The following is a 14,768-nucleotide window of genomic DNA, read 5'->3' as shown; positions in this document are numbered from 1 at the left end:
GTTCTCCGTTGACTGAAGTAGGTACCAGTATGGCTGGTCTTATCTGACTGAGTTTGATTAGTTGTATATCAAAGTTCCAACCAATGCATGACTCTGTTGAAACGTCTTACAAGAGGTGAGGTGGAGTTGATTGTGTAGGGGAATATGAGGAGTCACATTTTTGAGTGACAGTTGCCGTTCCGTTCTGCTAGACTTTTGTTCCCTATCTTTTTGGCTTCATGAGTGAATTCCAAAAAAAGCAAACTATCAAAAAAATTGTCTATAGTTAAGACACACAATAGTTGTTCCTTCTTCATTCTGCTCCCATTGAGGAACTTGCATTTTTAATATGGTAATTGGATGCAGGGATGGCCAAAGAGGAAAAAAAGACTTTCTCTAATCTTTCGTTGCTTTTGATCAATCTTGTTTCAGGTATTTTACCTTGGTTAAAGCCCCAGATTGACATGTTAGAATTTTTTATGGCTATGCGCATCTGATTTGGAATACCGATTTTCTTGCTCTTTTGTGAAAATGCTAAGACAAGAAGCCATTTTGAAAGAAAGGGGTAATGTTTTTTCAAGAATTGTTGTTTTTTTCCAGAGAAACAACATGAGTGCCATGCTGTGATAAAGTGGCAGAACTTAGGACCTCATTTAGACTTTAGTAGGAGGTCCTCTGTCTGTCAGGGTGGTGGAGTATAATTACTTTGCCACCTTGATTCACCTCTGTCCACCAGCCAGAGGTCCACACTGTACGTTGAACCCGCTACCACAGCAGTTCCTTCAAGGTGCAAAATTGTGGCTGATGACCACCACTGGTTTTGATGGCCGACCACCACAACCCTCCCTTACTGGGCATTTGTAATTGAAAAATTAAAAAATAATGACCCTACGCCATGGGTGTTGCCTCCCAAGGTGTGTTGTTATTTATAGTTTTTTTCTGTCCCTTACTACCAGTTTTATCATGGCAATGATGGACAGAAAAGAAGACATCATACCGTCCACCGTATGTAGCGTTGGCGGTGTAATTGCCTTCCTCAGACGGCACCTACACTTTTGGGCCATCGGGAAAGCTTTCCATTAAGAGAAGCAACAGAGCCCCTGTTAACGTTAAGGTCTTCCCATCTCTACATAAGATAAGCGGACAAAGAGGTTGGTGGACAGAGTACTCTCAAGCTAATACTATGCATCTAACTAAAAACATCTAATCTGCCATCAAATCAGAAAGATTACAATAGCTGTAATCATTGCATTTATAAATAATCTTATGTACAGTCAAAAGCAACTGAAAAACATTTACAAATTAAATACAAGACTCCATGCCACATTTTTTAACAGTGGATTCTATGGTGACGTTATTTTGTTTATTTGATGGTAGGATAAAGAAACAATAGTTTATGTCTTTGTTTATTTCACTTGTAGCTCCCTGCATCCCCAGCAACTTCACTGGAAGTATTGATTGTGAAACAAACCAGGCCACGCTATCCTGGAGTAACGCGGCTGGCGCCCTAAATTACACGGCTACTGTGACTGCACCCAATGGAACTTCACTCTCCTGCACTACAATGGCTATGAGCTGCTCCATCGCAAGTTTGCAGTGTGGTCAGATATACACTGCCGTCGTCATCGCAGCCAATGACGTCTCCACCAGCCCCGCCAGTCTCCCGACCGAGATTCGAACAGGTAAGACTGTAGAACTTTTCACCTGCAGGCATGGTTCTCTCTATGTCACCTGCTTCATTTGTAATTTTACTTTCAATTGTGTTGCCTTCTGTAATTCTTAATGCCACAGGAACCATGCCCTGCTTACGAAGAGTACCTGGTGTAAGCAGAGGCCGGTAAGTAGTTTAAGGGGCCAGAGTAATTAAAGAAGCTTGGTGAAGTTGTGCAGTTGAAAGGAAGAGCATGCCCCACCTTCTGTGGCTCTGATATGCTGTCCTTGAACAGAGGCCAGACTCATTGGGTTTAGTTATTAAGAGTCACGTCATTCATAAATTTCATCTAGGTATATGCCCATCTCTCATGCTAGGACCCTGGATGATCAGCCCGGTCCCTGGTTCCCGCCTCACTCAAAATCTCTTAGTAGTAACTAACCATTGTTGGCTCTCATAGCTAAACTAAACTATCATACTATTATATGGGCACTTCTGAACCTCAGTAAAATGCACTCCCCGCAAAGCACACCCCATACGCGACATCACTTGCATCGGCAGTACACCATCCTTTCCATCTCAAACTCCACAATTTTTCAAGCTGATGCCGCCTTTCCTTGTTCTCCATTGCTTTCTATTTCCACCGTTTGTGGAACAACAATCTTATGTAGCCTCTACAAAAAGTATTATTAAAAATTTAATTTCTATGCCCCCAATCCTATCTCAGGAGTTTTGCTCTCTGTTTCTTGCTTTGAGAGTTCCTCAAACTACCTACACGAGAAGCTCCTCCAAGGCTGGCCTGGGGACTTAAAGCAGCCATGGAAATGCAAGCAGAATTTAGCTTGGGGAAACATGTAGTTCAGTCAGACACATGAGGAATTAGAGGAGAAAAGCAACAACCTCAGATGCAATTTCTCATTTTGTGAAGTAAAACTTGGAATATAAGGTATTACTGAGCATGGTAGGTTTCTCGCCTCACAGTATCAATATTTACAGATGCAGCCCATTGCTCGGTCCTTCTAGGCCCGCTCATGACCATGAGGATGTAAGATGCCTGCAAACAAAACCATGTTGGCATGTTTTATGTATATTCGAGTATCTTGTGCATTAGTAGCAAATAATTCTAAAAATACTTTATTCATGTGATTGGCTTTGTATACTTTCAAATATTTTTCTTAATTCGAAACAGCCAAATTGACATTGCAATTGAAATTATAACATTCTCGTTCCATCCAAACGAATGTTTTGTCATTTTACTAAAAATCATTTGTCAATGCCTTAAATTCACTTCAACCTGTCACCTCCTGCCACGAGGCCCCTATTATTTCATTAATGATGCAGACATCACTATTTTCTCAGTGCTGCATTATTGCTCGGGCCCATTTCCCGTATATGGATTTATGTGACTCTATTGTATTCTCATTTCACTGTGTTGGTGGTGTCCTTTTTCATGAAACCTTAAAATCAACTAATTTCCCTGTAACATATATTACATAATTCCTCTAAATTGTTTCTTCCCAGTTTCACAAACGTGCTCCTATTCTTGATCCCCTGAAAATGTTACATTTTTATCTCGATGGAACAATTTCACTATAATTTGATAGTTTTGAAGACTAAAGAAAAGTATTGTAATTGATGGAGCAGCTGACACCTCCTAAGAAGAAACTGTAATTGCTTATCAATTGCCTAGGAACTGAAATAACCTAGCATCTTAATATTTTTCAGCACCCTGCATTCCCCCAGCCCCTACCTCAGATGTGGATTGTGACACAAACCTGGCATCTGTGCAGTGGAGCCTAACAGAAGGAGCCGAGTTTTACTCCGTGGTGGCGCGAGAGCGGGATGGACACACCGCTTCCTGTAACGCGACAGACGCCGCCTGCGTGATTGCCGGTCTCTTGTGTGGAAAGGTCTATGCTGTGTCTGTAACAGCGGGGCACAGTGGCTGTCAAGCTGTACCCAGTGAAACAGGAGCAGCGGAGACAGGTATAGTGGGAGCGTCGCTGTGCATCAAGTGCAGTTTGGGGTCCAACGTGGCTGTTGTAAAGTGGCCCTTAAGCTTGGGTTTTACATCGAAAGTGCTTTTCACAAGGTCCATTAATAAGATCTTTTCCATCAGATCACACTGGTACATGTAAAGTGAAATGGACACAACTGTGGTGCATCACAGTCTGGATATAAGAATTTAAAAGAAGGCGAAGCAGATCTGGGATGCATGTGATCTAGTTAAAAATGGACAGGGGAAGCCTTTCTTGAAGCACTTTTTTCGAAAAAGGAATTTCAACAAACTGTTCAAAACTGAATGTCATTCCCCTGGATGTGGAATCCAAATAGCTGAACACCTTTCAAAGTGAAAAGTATAATTCAGTCCCTTTTGGTCAATATCACTTGTATTATTGATGCCTATTCTGGGGGGTTACCCTACTCTACCACTCATGCTTTGTCTCTTGGCCCCCATAACTTTTTCTTGCCTTTCTTTGCAAGTCCCCTCAACACCCTTCCCCTCTATTTCGCCATTCACCTATCTCACTCTTTTTTCTGTGATGCTTTCCACCCTCCTCTGCTATTCCCTCTCCATTGTTCTTTTCTCATATTTTTTCTTCTTCCCTTGCCATCCCACCAGTGCTTAATTTGAGCCGGTGGTTTCGGGTTCTCCGACATCGGCCCTTAATTGACAATTCGGCACTTGTGACATCCTGCCAGAAGGTGGCGCTGTCTGGCTAATTTTGAGATGACAACACAACAGTAAATTATTAATTCCATATACATTAAAAATGACTACTACCTGCTTTCAAGCTATTCTTATAGTTTTGGGGACCTGGAATAGTCCGAATTGTCACACTTGTACGGGGTATGATAGTTAGTAGTTGTGCTGTTACTATATCTGGGAAGGACATGGCTTTTGTAGTTCGGACTGGACTGTTCCCATGGGGCACAGGGTCAGAGCTGATTTGCATATCGCCATTGTCTAACCCAGGGTGGTGTGGAGTGCAAAAAAATGATGGATTAGGACCCAGATCTTTTGACTGGGTTGAATGTGTGACATTGATCCACATTCGGTCCATCACCTGTTGTTTTTGCAATTCCGCTATAAGTGTACTGGGGATGCCCAGACGTGGGTCCCAGGCACTCCACACCACTGGAGTCAAGCTAGCCGGGCTGATGAGAGGTGTTACCTCGAAACCGGTCCGGTCCTCGGATGCTCGATTCCGTTCTGGGAAGGACATGGCTTTTGTAGTTCGGACTGGACTGTTCCCATGGGGCACAGGGTCAGAGCTGATTTGCATATCGCCATTGTCTAACCCAGGGTGGTGTGGAGTGCAAAAAAATGATGGATTAGGACCCAGATCTTTTGACTGGGTTGAATGTGTGACATTGATCCACATTCGGTCCATCACCTGTTGTTTTTGCAATTCCATTACTATCACTGGAAGCATGGCAGGGGCCATGTGTGGTGCAAACTACAGAGTCCTCCTGACGAAAGCCCTGGCACTCATTATTTCTACATATTAAGCACTGCATACTACCACTAATCCTCTGTACTTGTTTTCCTATAAGCTGTCTTTCTACTCCTGGTTTGGTGTAATTCCCTGCTGTCGCTTCCTGCATGGGTCACAGTAGACATAAAAGAGAGACTACTTGATTCATATTTTTTCTGGACCGCTCTCGCTCGGATGTGTTTTAGATTATTGCTTTATATATAAATTTTTTGATGAAAATCGACAGTTTTATATTAAAAAGTCTTTCATCGCTTTGGTTTTCTACCACATTGTGATAGTGCCAGCCATTTGAGAAGGTGCATGATACAGTACCATAAATGTATGATACTACACGACTTCACACAACCCTTGTTCAAATGTTTGCTTTCAGAACTTTACGTTTACGTTATTAAAGTGGTAGAAAAAAATCACCATGTTACTGGGAAGTTTCTGGTAACTAAGGCACTTAAGTCACAAAGAACGTGGTCAAATTGGAAAACCAGACTCTTATTTAACTTTCATGTTAGGGTAAGTTTTTAACACTGAGGTAATGGGGCATTCACTAGCTTCATTTTTCTTCTTTTCAAATTAATATGCTTTGATTTCGGCTACTTACTTTTGGGCAAAATTTCTGCCTTCTTTACTTGTGCCTGTGCTGACGTGACAAACAATTGCCTTGAATAAACCGAAGGAAATTCTGAAATAGCATAGCTGGTCACAGTTTACATGATACAAATTACGAATTTGTTGTCTGATACATTTCACAGAGAGCAACTGTTTCCCTACAAAGGTGTCGATTCCCCTTATCAAAAATTTAAGATATCTTTGAGATGAGGTCACAACCTGTGCTATACGTAACTCGTACTATGCAAGCCTCCCTTTTGCCACTGTGCTGAGGGATTCCTTCTGACGGTGGCCTGCTAGGAATAAATATCTGTTATATAAAATTGCTGGAGTTACAGATTTCTCCATTCCATGGTTCACCTTCTTTCTAGAAAAGTATTCAAAAGTGAGACGGTTCTTATCGCGCCACCCTCCATGGCTTTGCCATTCTTCAGGGATTGATCACCTTGTTACATTTATTGGTCAGTATCTGCCTCCTGCCCCACCTTAAGATCATCAAGAAGCACACGCTCATCAACCAGTGCAAGGCAGCTGGTACAATGCTCAGCCTGTGCATCACCAAGAGACTGTATCAGGAGCATCTGACGTCTACAAAAGCATGCATGGCCAGACGTGTTCTTCATACCCATTTGTCACACCCGCCCGCTCACCAGCTCGCTCCATCGGCCGACTGTGTATCTTCCCAGGTTTAAATTGAACCGTCTGAGGTCAGGGAGCGTTTTACTCCTGACTTAGATATGAAGCTTGGCACCTCAGAAGGATTAAGTCATCTCTTCTGACAGCTGATCACCTCTCCACGAGACACCTCAGTTGTCGTTGAATGTCTGTAAGCCTCTTGCTGCCTTACATTAACTTCGAAAGTTTCCCAGAATGCTGCTGGTGCAATAAAACTACAAATAACCAATGAGATGCAATGACCCAGTCATGCGGACCCTTCAGGGGCTCAATGTGATGGTCTGGCTGACCTTCAAATCCCTGTGCATACAATTCAGACACTCTCATAAACACTGCCCAAAGATCTCAGCAACAAATAAGCATTATACCCTAAGACATTTCCTCCAGTCCTCCAACTAATAACTGCCCCATCCCCAAATATGTTGCAATTTCGAAGGCGACTGCCGCTTCCCCGTTCAAGAACCTCATTTCTAGATAATGCTTCTAATTAATTGCCTTCGTTAAACATACCACAGAACCTACTGTAATAACTCGCCATCTTGTCCAAAGTCAGAAAGTGCCCTTAGGATGTTCAAGCAATCACGTTTCTTATAAGTAAAATAAATCAGTGAAGATTCACACACACACATAATAGAATAAGTGAAAACGGAGTATAAAAACAATCAGGAAGGTGAGTACAAGTTCAAAAGAGAAGTCTTGGAGTGAGAATGGAAGGAAAAAGCTAGCCCTTATGTGAAGCCAGGAGGAATAAGACCCTGCAAAGCTCCTAATGTCTTCACTGCCAATTTGAACATGGCATTGATGGTCATAAATAACCAGGGCGGATCCTGCAAGATACGGGGAGCTGCTCAAAGCAGGAGGCTTGTCCTAGTATCAGAGCTTTAGCCACACCCTCCTAGTCAAGTCAAGTGAAAAGATCTTTATTCGACCATCAACTGGTCATAAAAGACACAGAATAAATACAAAGTTCATATTCAAATTGTAACAAATACAATTGTTAAAAACCCTCCTAGCAGATGCAAGGAAAGCTTCGGCTACAGGTCACCCCCAAACTAAAGAAAATAAGTCAAGGCAAACGTATCAACACAAAAGGCATCTACACTGGCAAAGTTCCTTGTGTATTTATTTATCCATTCAAACAACAGCCATCACTGTTGCCAATACCTGTGCATCTCTGTCATCAATCCTTAAGTCAACAGGCTACAGTCAAATGGACAGGTTGTCTAATTTACTACCTGCATTGTGAAGTTCCGGTACACGTAGGCCTTTCACAGGTATTGTACAGCAAAGCTAGGTTTTTAATATTGCTGCAATGTACTGTTCTGGAAGAGTTACAGTTTTGAAATGTCTCCCTGCTCCTCAAACCACCCCTGATTATATGCATAGACATTCAAAAGCCACATTATGAATCAATTGAGCATTCCAGAATATGAAATCACCTGTTTTCCTCCATTTTCACCTACAGCGCCTTGTCTTCCGGACAATGTTATCCCCACCCTGGATTTGACAAATTCCTTGTCTGTCACCTGGCTAGCCAGCGATGGAGCCGTGTCATACATGATGACTGCAGAGGGGGACCTAGGCTCACAACAATCTTGTAACACCACAACTACCACCTGTGATATCCCGTTCCTGGACTGTGAGACCACCTACAACATCACGGTGATCGCGCAAGGAGGGCGCTGCAGTAGTCCAGCCAGCAATGCTGTTTCTGTTAGGACAGGCAAGTCTAACTTAGGGCTACTTCGCTTGTAAAATACTGAGTGCAAGTTAAGACGAGTAAAATCAGAAAGGCAGATTGGATCCCTAACAGTATTCTGACTTCCAGGCAACATAGATTCATGTGTGCTGCTTGTGAAACGTGCCGGTAAAATGTGGTAGGCATGACCTGGTTCATGTTAAAAGTAATATCTGTTTTATATTTTGCATGCAAATATTATTTCATACATTATGAAATCTGTGCTGTGTGAGATAATTTTTCAAACGTTTCCACCCCACAAGTGATGCAACTCAACGTGAGCACATCCCTGTATGTTTACAGCATGCTGCATCTAACTGCTCAATATATTAAGATGGTTAAGGGATAGAAAGACTTCACTGTGAAAGATTCCCATTATCTTTGCAGCATATATACCTAAGGGCTGTCAATACACTATGATGCATTGAAAATATGTGTTTTGTGGTCCTACAGTTTATGCTTCCTGTTTTGTCGCACAAGGTCGACCAAATATGTTTCTTGGCTGGATATGGCCACCCATCTACCCGGCACATAAATACTGCACATGAAAATGATAGACTTTGTCACAGCCATAAGTCCAATTAACGATACTTTTAGTTATTTGAATATCCTACCCAGGGTTTACAGACAGGTGCACTTACTACTCAGAGTTGCTAAATGGGCATGGTTACTACTTAGAAGCCATAGATAATATTTATACTAAGAGTTCATAAACAGATGTACTTAATACTTTGAGTTCTTCAAATGATGATCTTCCAACTCAGATTTCAAAGATACATGGGCTCACTACTCAGACCCTCATTACGAGCGGCTTGTATAGTTCCGATACGTACCGTAACTCCTGTTACAGCACTGACTAGAATTATACGTTGTGTGGCTAACTCCACACTCCAGCTATTTTCCCCATGGAAATTTCAGTTGGCCAGCCTGCCAAAATGTATCAGGGAAACAATGCTTGTTAATTCACCAAAAAGTTGTAATAGGTGCCATTCTCACGTCCAACAAATTCCGGCTCTTGAGGAGTCTTGATTTTATTAGGCGCAATAAACATTGCACCAAGCACTGGGCCACTCCTAATGGAGGTCTATGAGTTCATAGGTTAATTTGCTTAGTACTAACCATACATACAAAAATGGGTTCCCTACTTACTGATAGATGAACCTTGTACAAGAAGTTCAAGGAAAGATGAACTTACTACTCAGGGTTCATAAATGATCGGTCTACTACTCTGAGACTTTATTGATAGCCCTACTGCTTAAAGTTCTTTGAAGGGTGCACCGCTTACAGATCATGGATAGTTCATAGAGAAATGGTCATGATACTCAAAATTGAAAGATAGCTGGGATCATTGCTCCGAGTATGGAAGCTGATGGAATTTCTACTTAAAGCGCAGAGATTATTACTCATGTTTGCATAAAGTTGGGCTTACTTCTGTAAGTAAATAAAAAGATGTCCGCACATATGAACCCAACTCTTGAGGGAATCAGTGCAATGAGAGGAGAAAGTGGGCATCTACGTTTGCATCCTCCCAAATGCATATCATAAACCACATATGACAAACATGAATACGCGAGGCTAAGCAAACCTCTGTGTCCTCTGTGCAGGTAAATTACCTTTTTTGTGATTTCAGGTTCTAGACCTAGGACATTAGGGGCACTCTCTGGTTCTCGAACATAGGGTATTTACCCACACAGAGGACACAGAGGTTTGCCTAAACTTGTGTAGTCACGTTTGCCATGTGTGCGTTATAAATGAAAAGATGGACATTCTCCTCAGAGTTCTTAGATAGGAGAGCTTACTACTCACAAGTTCACACCGAGATAAACTTAAACTTATTCAGAGTTCATAGATCTGAGAAATCCGTGTCAGAAGCTCCCAAGACAATTGGCGTTACTGAGCCTCAAATGTGACAAATGGGGTCTTTCACTGCTGGTGTCCTCGGCCACCTGAACTGCAGACCTTTTAACTGGGGACCAAGCAGCAGTAGTGAGGCAGAGTAGTCCAAGCCTTACTCAGGGAGGTGCTGTGAGCCCGTCAGCAATGCAACAAATAACGTTCAATAAATCAATGTCCAGTCAGTGTCTTTTCTTTAACAAAAAAAGTATTTTAATACACACACAACTAAACACTACTCACAAAATTGCAAATATGTACAGATAGGTGGAAATATTAATAGGAACACACTGTAAAAAGCCTCACAAAGTTACAGGGGACACACACTACAGAAAGATCTCATTCACTACATAACTGTCTAAGTCTGTAACTTGAGCCCCTATGTATGAGGAACCACTAGGGATCTGCGTGACAGCAGACCGTAACATCTAAAACAAAATGCCCCTATATGTGAACAAAGCAAATATGTGGTATACAGTTACGAACTTCAGCCATACAGGTTTTGTCACACAATATCATTACCATTTTAACTATAAGAAAATAGGCACTTCAATATGAACAAACATTGCCCATCTTTAACATTAAGATACACATATTTTCACTTTCACAATGAAAACACCAAAACTTTAGCTATGGCATACTGCCCATAGCAAACCTTGAGCACTTCAATAAAAGCCTAGTTTGTACTATTCACCCAGAAGCCAATCAACCATAGATGACCCAGAAACTCACCCAGAAGCCTATCAACCATAGATGACCTAGAAACACACCCAGAAGCCCATCAACCATAGATGACCCAGAAACTCACCCAGAAGCCTATCAACCATAGATGACACAGAAACTCACCCAGAAGCCTATCAACCATAGTCGACCCAGAAACACACCCAGAAGCCTATCAACCATAGATGACCCAGAGACTCACCCAGAAGCCTATCAACCATAGATGACCAAGAAACACACCCAGAAGCCTATCAAACATAAATGACCCAGAAACACACCCAGAAGCCTATCAACCATAGATGACCCAGAAACTCACCCAGAAGCCTATCAAGCATAGATGACCCAGAAACTCACCCAGAAGCCTATCAACCATAGATGACCCAGAAACACACCCAGAAGCCTATCAACCATAGATGACCCAGAAACTCACCCAGAAGCCTATAAAGCATAGATAACCCAGAAACTCACCCAGAAGCCTATCAACCATAGTCGACCCAGAAACACCCCCAGAAGCCTTTCAACCATAGATGGCCCAGAAACTCACCCAGAAGACTATCAACCATAGATGACCCAGAAACACACCCAGAAGCCTATCAACCATATATGACCCAGAAACTCACTCAGAAGCCTATCAACCATAGATGACCCAGAAACACACCCAGAAGCATATCAACCATAGATGACCCAGAAACACACCCAGAAGCCTATCAACCATAGATGACCCAGACACTCACCCAGAAGACTATCAACCATAGTCGACCCAGAAACACACCCAGAAGCCTATCAACCATAGATGACCCAGAATCACACCCAGAAGCCTATCAAGCATAGATGACCCAGAAACTCACCCAGAAACACACCCAGACGCCTATCAACCATAGATGACCCAGAAACTCACCCAGAAGCCTATCAACCATAGTCGACCCAGAAACACACCCAGAATCCTGTCAACCATAGATGACCCAGAAACACACCCAGAAGCCTATCAAGCATAGATGACCCAGAAACTCACCCAGAAGCCTATCAACCATGGATGACCCAGAAACACACTCAGAAGCCTATCAACCATAGATGACCCAGAAACTCACCCAGAAGCCTATCAACCATAGTCGACCCAGAAACACACCCAGAAGCCTATCAACCATAGATGATCCAGAAACTCACCCAGAAGCCTATCAAGCATAGATGACCCAGAAACTCACCCAGAAGCCTATCAACCATAGTCGACCCAGAAACACACCCAGAAGTCTATCAACCATAGTCGACCCAGAAACACAGCCAGAAGCCTATCAACCATAGATGACCCAGAAACTCACCCAGAAGCTATCAACCATAGTCGACCCAGAAACACACCAAGAAGCCTATCAACCATAGATGACCCAGAAATTCACCCAGAAGCCTATAAAGCATAGATGACCCAGAAACTCACCCAGAAGCCCATCAACCATAGTCGACCCAGAAACACACCCAGAAGCCTATCAACCATAGATGAACCAGAAACTCACCCAGAAGACTATCAACCATAGATGACCCAGAAGCACACCCAAAAGCCTATCAACCATAGATGACCCAGAAACTCACCCAGAAGCCTATCAACCATAGATGACCCAGAAACACACCCAGAAGCCTATCAACCATAGATGACCCAGAAACACATCCTGAAGCCTATCAACCATAGATGACCCAGAAACTCACCCAGAAACCTATCAACCATAGTCGACCCAGAAACACACCCAGAAGCCTATCAACCATAGATGACCCAGAAACTCACCCAGAAGCCTATCAAGCATAGATGACCCAGAAACTCACCCAGAAGCCTATCAACCATAGATGACCAAGAAACACACCCAGAAGCCTATCAACCATAGATGACCCAGAAACTCACCCAGAAGCCTATCAACCATAGTCGACCCAGAAACACACCCAGAAGCCTATCAACCATAGGTGACCCAGAAACTCACCCAGAAGCCTATCAACCATAGATGACCCAGACACTCACCCAGAAGACTATCAACCATAGATGACCCAGAAACTCACCCAGAAGCCTATCAACCATAGTCGACCCAGAAACACACCCAGAAGCCTATCAACCATAGATGACCCAGAAACTCACCCAGAAGCCTATCAACCCTAGATAACTCAGAAACTCAACAAGTCCCTGCAATTGAAAGGGGAGCCAAAGAAATGCTTGCAACCTACTGAAACCTCTCCAAAAGTCCCTAATTGAAGGCTGCTGAAGACTTAAGATGGCTTTCTCCTCAAACTCTTTGCAGCATTGTTGTGAGGGACTTCAGCAGCTGCAGCTAGTCTCACAGCTCAAGAAAATAAATGTAATTGGTCCCCCTGATCCCAGTAGGATGCCACCGAAGACATATGCAAATGTTTGCAGTCCCCAGTGGTTAACGGGCTCTCTCCTTTGTTCCCTTTGCTCCAACTTTGGGCCACATCCTACTTTTTGTTATCTTTAAAAAAGACATTATGTGCGCACTGTTGTGTTGGAGGCCGGGTTCCCTGGCCTCTTCCTAAGGGCACCTGTGCAAACTCTTGCAGTAGCTTCAAGGATTGTGTTTTTACTAGTTCCGCTGCTGCCTACATTTCCTTGTAGCAGGGTAGCCAACTGTTCTTCTCGTCCCGTTCCCTCCAGACTCAGGCACAGGGAGCGGCAGAGTTGACTGTAGTTGTGCTCCTGTGACCTGGAGCCCTTCCTCCTCCCATAGTCTCCCAGGTCAAGCCTGAGGGCTCTCTGGGCAAAACAAAAGATGGTCCCCTGGCTCTAATGTTGGAAATGGTCAATGGTGAGACAGTGCCTCAGATGTATACCCAACGTCACCTAGGTTCCCCGAGATATATTGAAAACTATTACAAGTAGTTGCAATTCTCATAACCAGGCAGCCCCACAGAGCTCAAGGGGACCTTCTCCCCACTGAAGAGAGCGAGGAGGCTGCACTCACGTAACATCTTCGATTTAAGATATCTTTGCCTTTAAATGCATTTTCAGGTGCTGTTTAGTGCGTTTTACTCCTGGTGTTGTGCTCTACCTACCAGAAGTGGTATTTTTGGGGCCACCTAATCTGCAAATTGTTAATGGAATTTTCTGGGGTGTTTTTTATAGCCACACTTGCTACTGATTCCTGTTTTGGAACTGCCCTCCTGTCACGAGTTTGGTATCCTCATCACCTGGGGTCTCCTAGCAACAGTACCCAATTTCCTCAAGGCATACCACACTCTTTGCACTACCCAGCACCCCCATCGTCTATCACCTGTAGGGTGCCTGTGTGCCCAGCACACATCTGTAATACCCACTCCTATACCATCCACATCCCAGACAAATCCACAAAAGTCTTCCTCTTGCCGAGTCCCAAAAATGTCTATTCCCTACTAACCCAAAAAGGGAGGTTGGGAGCTATTGCCTATCGGTCATGAGGCAGGGTACAACACAAGACCTAAAAGTACAATTCCAGAGCGATCCTTCATTTTAGATAGGGCTCTTGTATGATTAGGTCTGTTCTTCTCCTTCCTGTTATTCTTCTCTTCTCAAAAGCTCTTCCCTTGCTCAGAGAATCAAAAGTGGAGGCGCAGAATTCAGAAGATGGGAGTTCATACTGAAACCACTGATGCCACATCACCCCTCCATGCCTAAATGACACTGAAAGGGCCAAACTCCCTTGCTGTCCAAAACTCACAAAATCTTCTGGGTAGGTTTAAAATGACAGGTTGGAGGAACAATAGAAAGATGCTTCTCTGGGAGGCCAAGGTCCATCCACTCAGGTCTGGTTTCTCCCCTCCAAGCTACAAAGAAACCCGTCTGCGGGGACTGAAGCCTGAGGTATGTACGCCCTCTCGGTGTACGCAGTCACAACAACATGCTGTCACTGTATGTCAGTGAGGGCAGCTAATTACCTCATGCAGATCATTTCCCCGCCCATTTCCTCTCTCAGGAAAAATCGAATCTCCTAGATTTTGTCTATTTTCTTGGGAAAACTTTCAGATTGGCAACTAACCAGCAAAG

General features: G+C 43.4%; 1 protein-coding gene across 1 annotated transcript in view; it reads left to right on the top strand.

The window, feature by feature from the left end:
* The window catches only part of LOC147747432 (uncharacterized), a 342,871-nt gene that overhangs the window by 178,247 nt on the left and 149,856 nt on the right, over nt 1-14,768 (top strand). The window contains exons 32-34 of the mRNA XM_086953898.1: nt 1,401-1,661; nt 3,356-3,616; nt 7,874-8,131. Coding sequence (XP_086810024.1) covers nt 1,401-1,661; nt 3,356-3,616; nt 7,874-8,131 — 780 coding nt within the window. The remainder of the gene's footprint in view (nt 1-1,400; nt 1,662-3,355; nt 3,617-7,873; nt 8,132-14,768) is intronic.

This window comes from Lissotriton vulgaris, chromosome 1_1 (genome assembly GCF_964263255.1).
Source record: "Lissotriton vulgaris chromosome 1_1, aLisVul1.2, whole genome shotgun sequence".
Taxonomy (NCBI): Eukaryota; Metazoa; Chordata; class Amphibia; order Caudata; family Salamandridae; genus Lissotriton; species Lissotriton vulgaris.
Note: the sequence above shows the minus strand (reverse complement) of the source record. Positions and strands in the feature narration are given on the sequence as shown.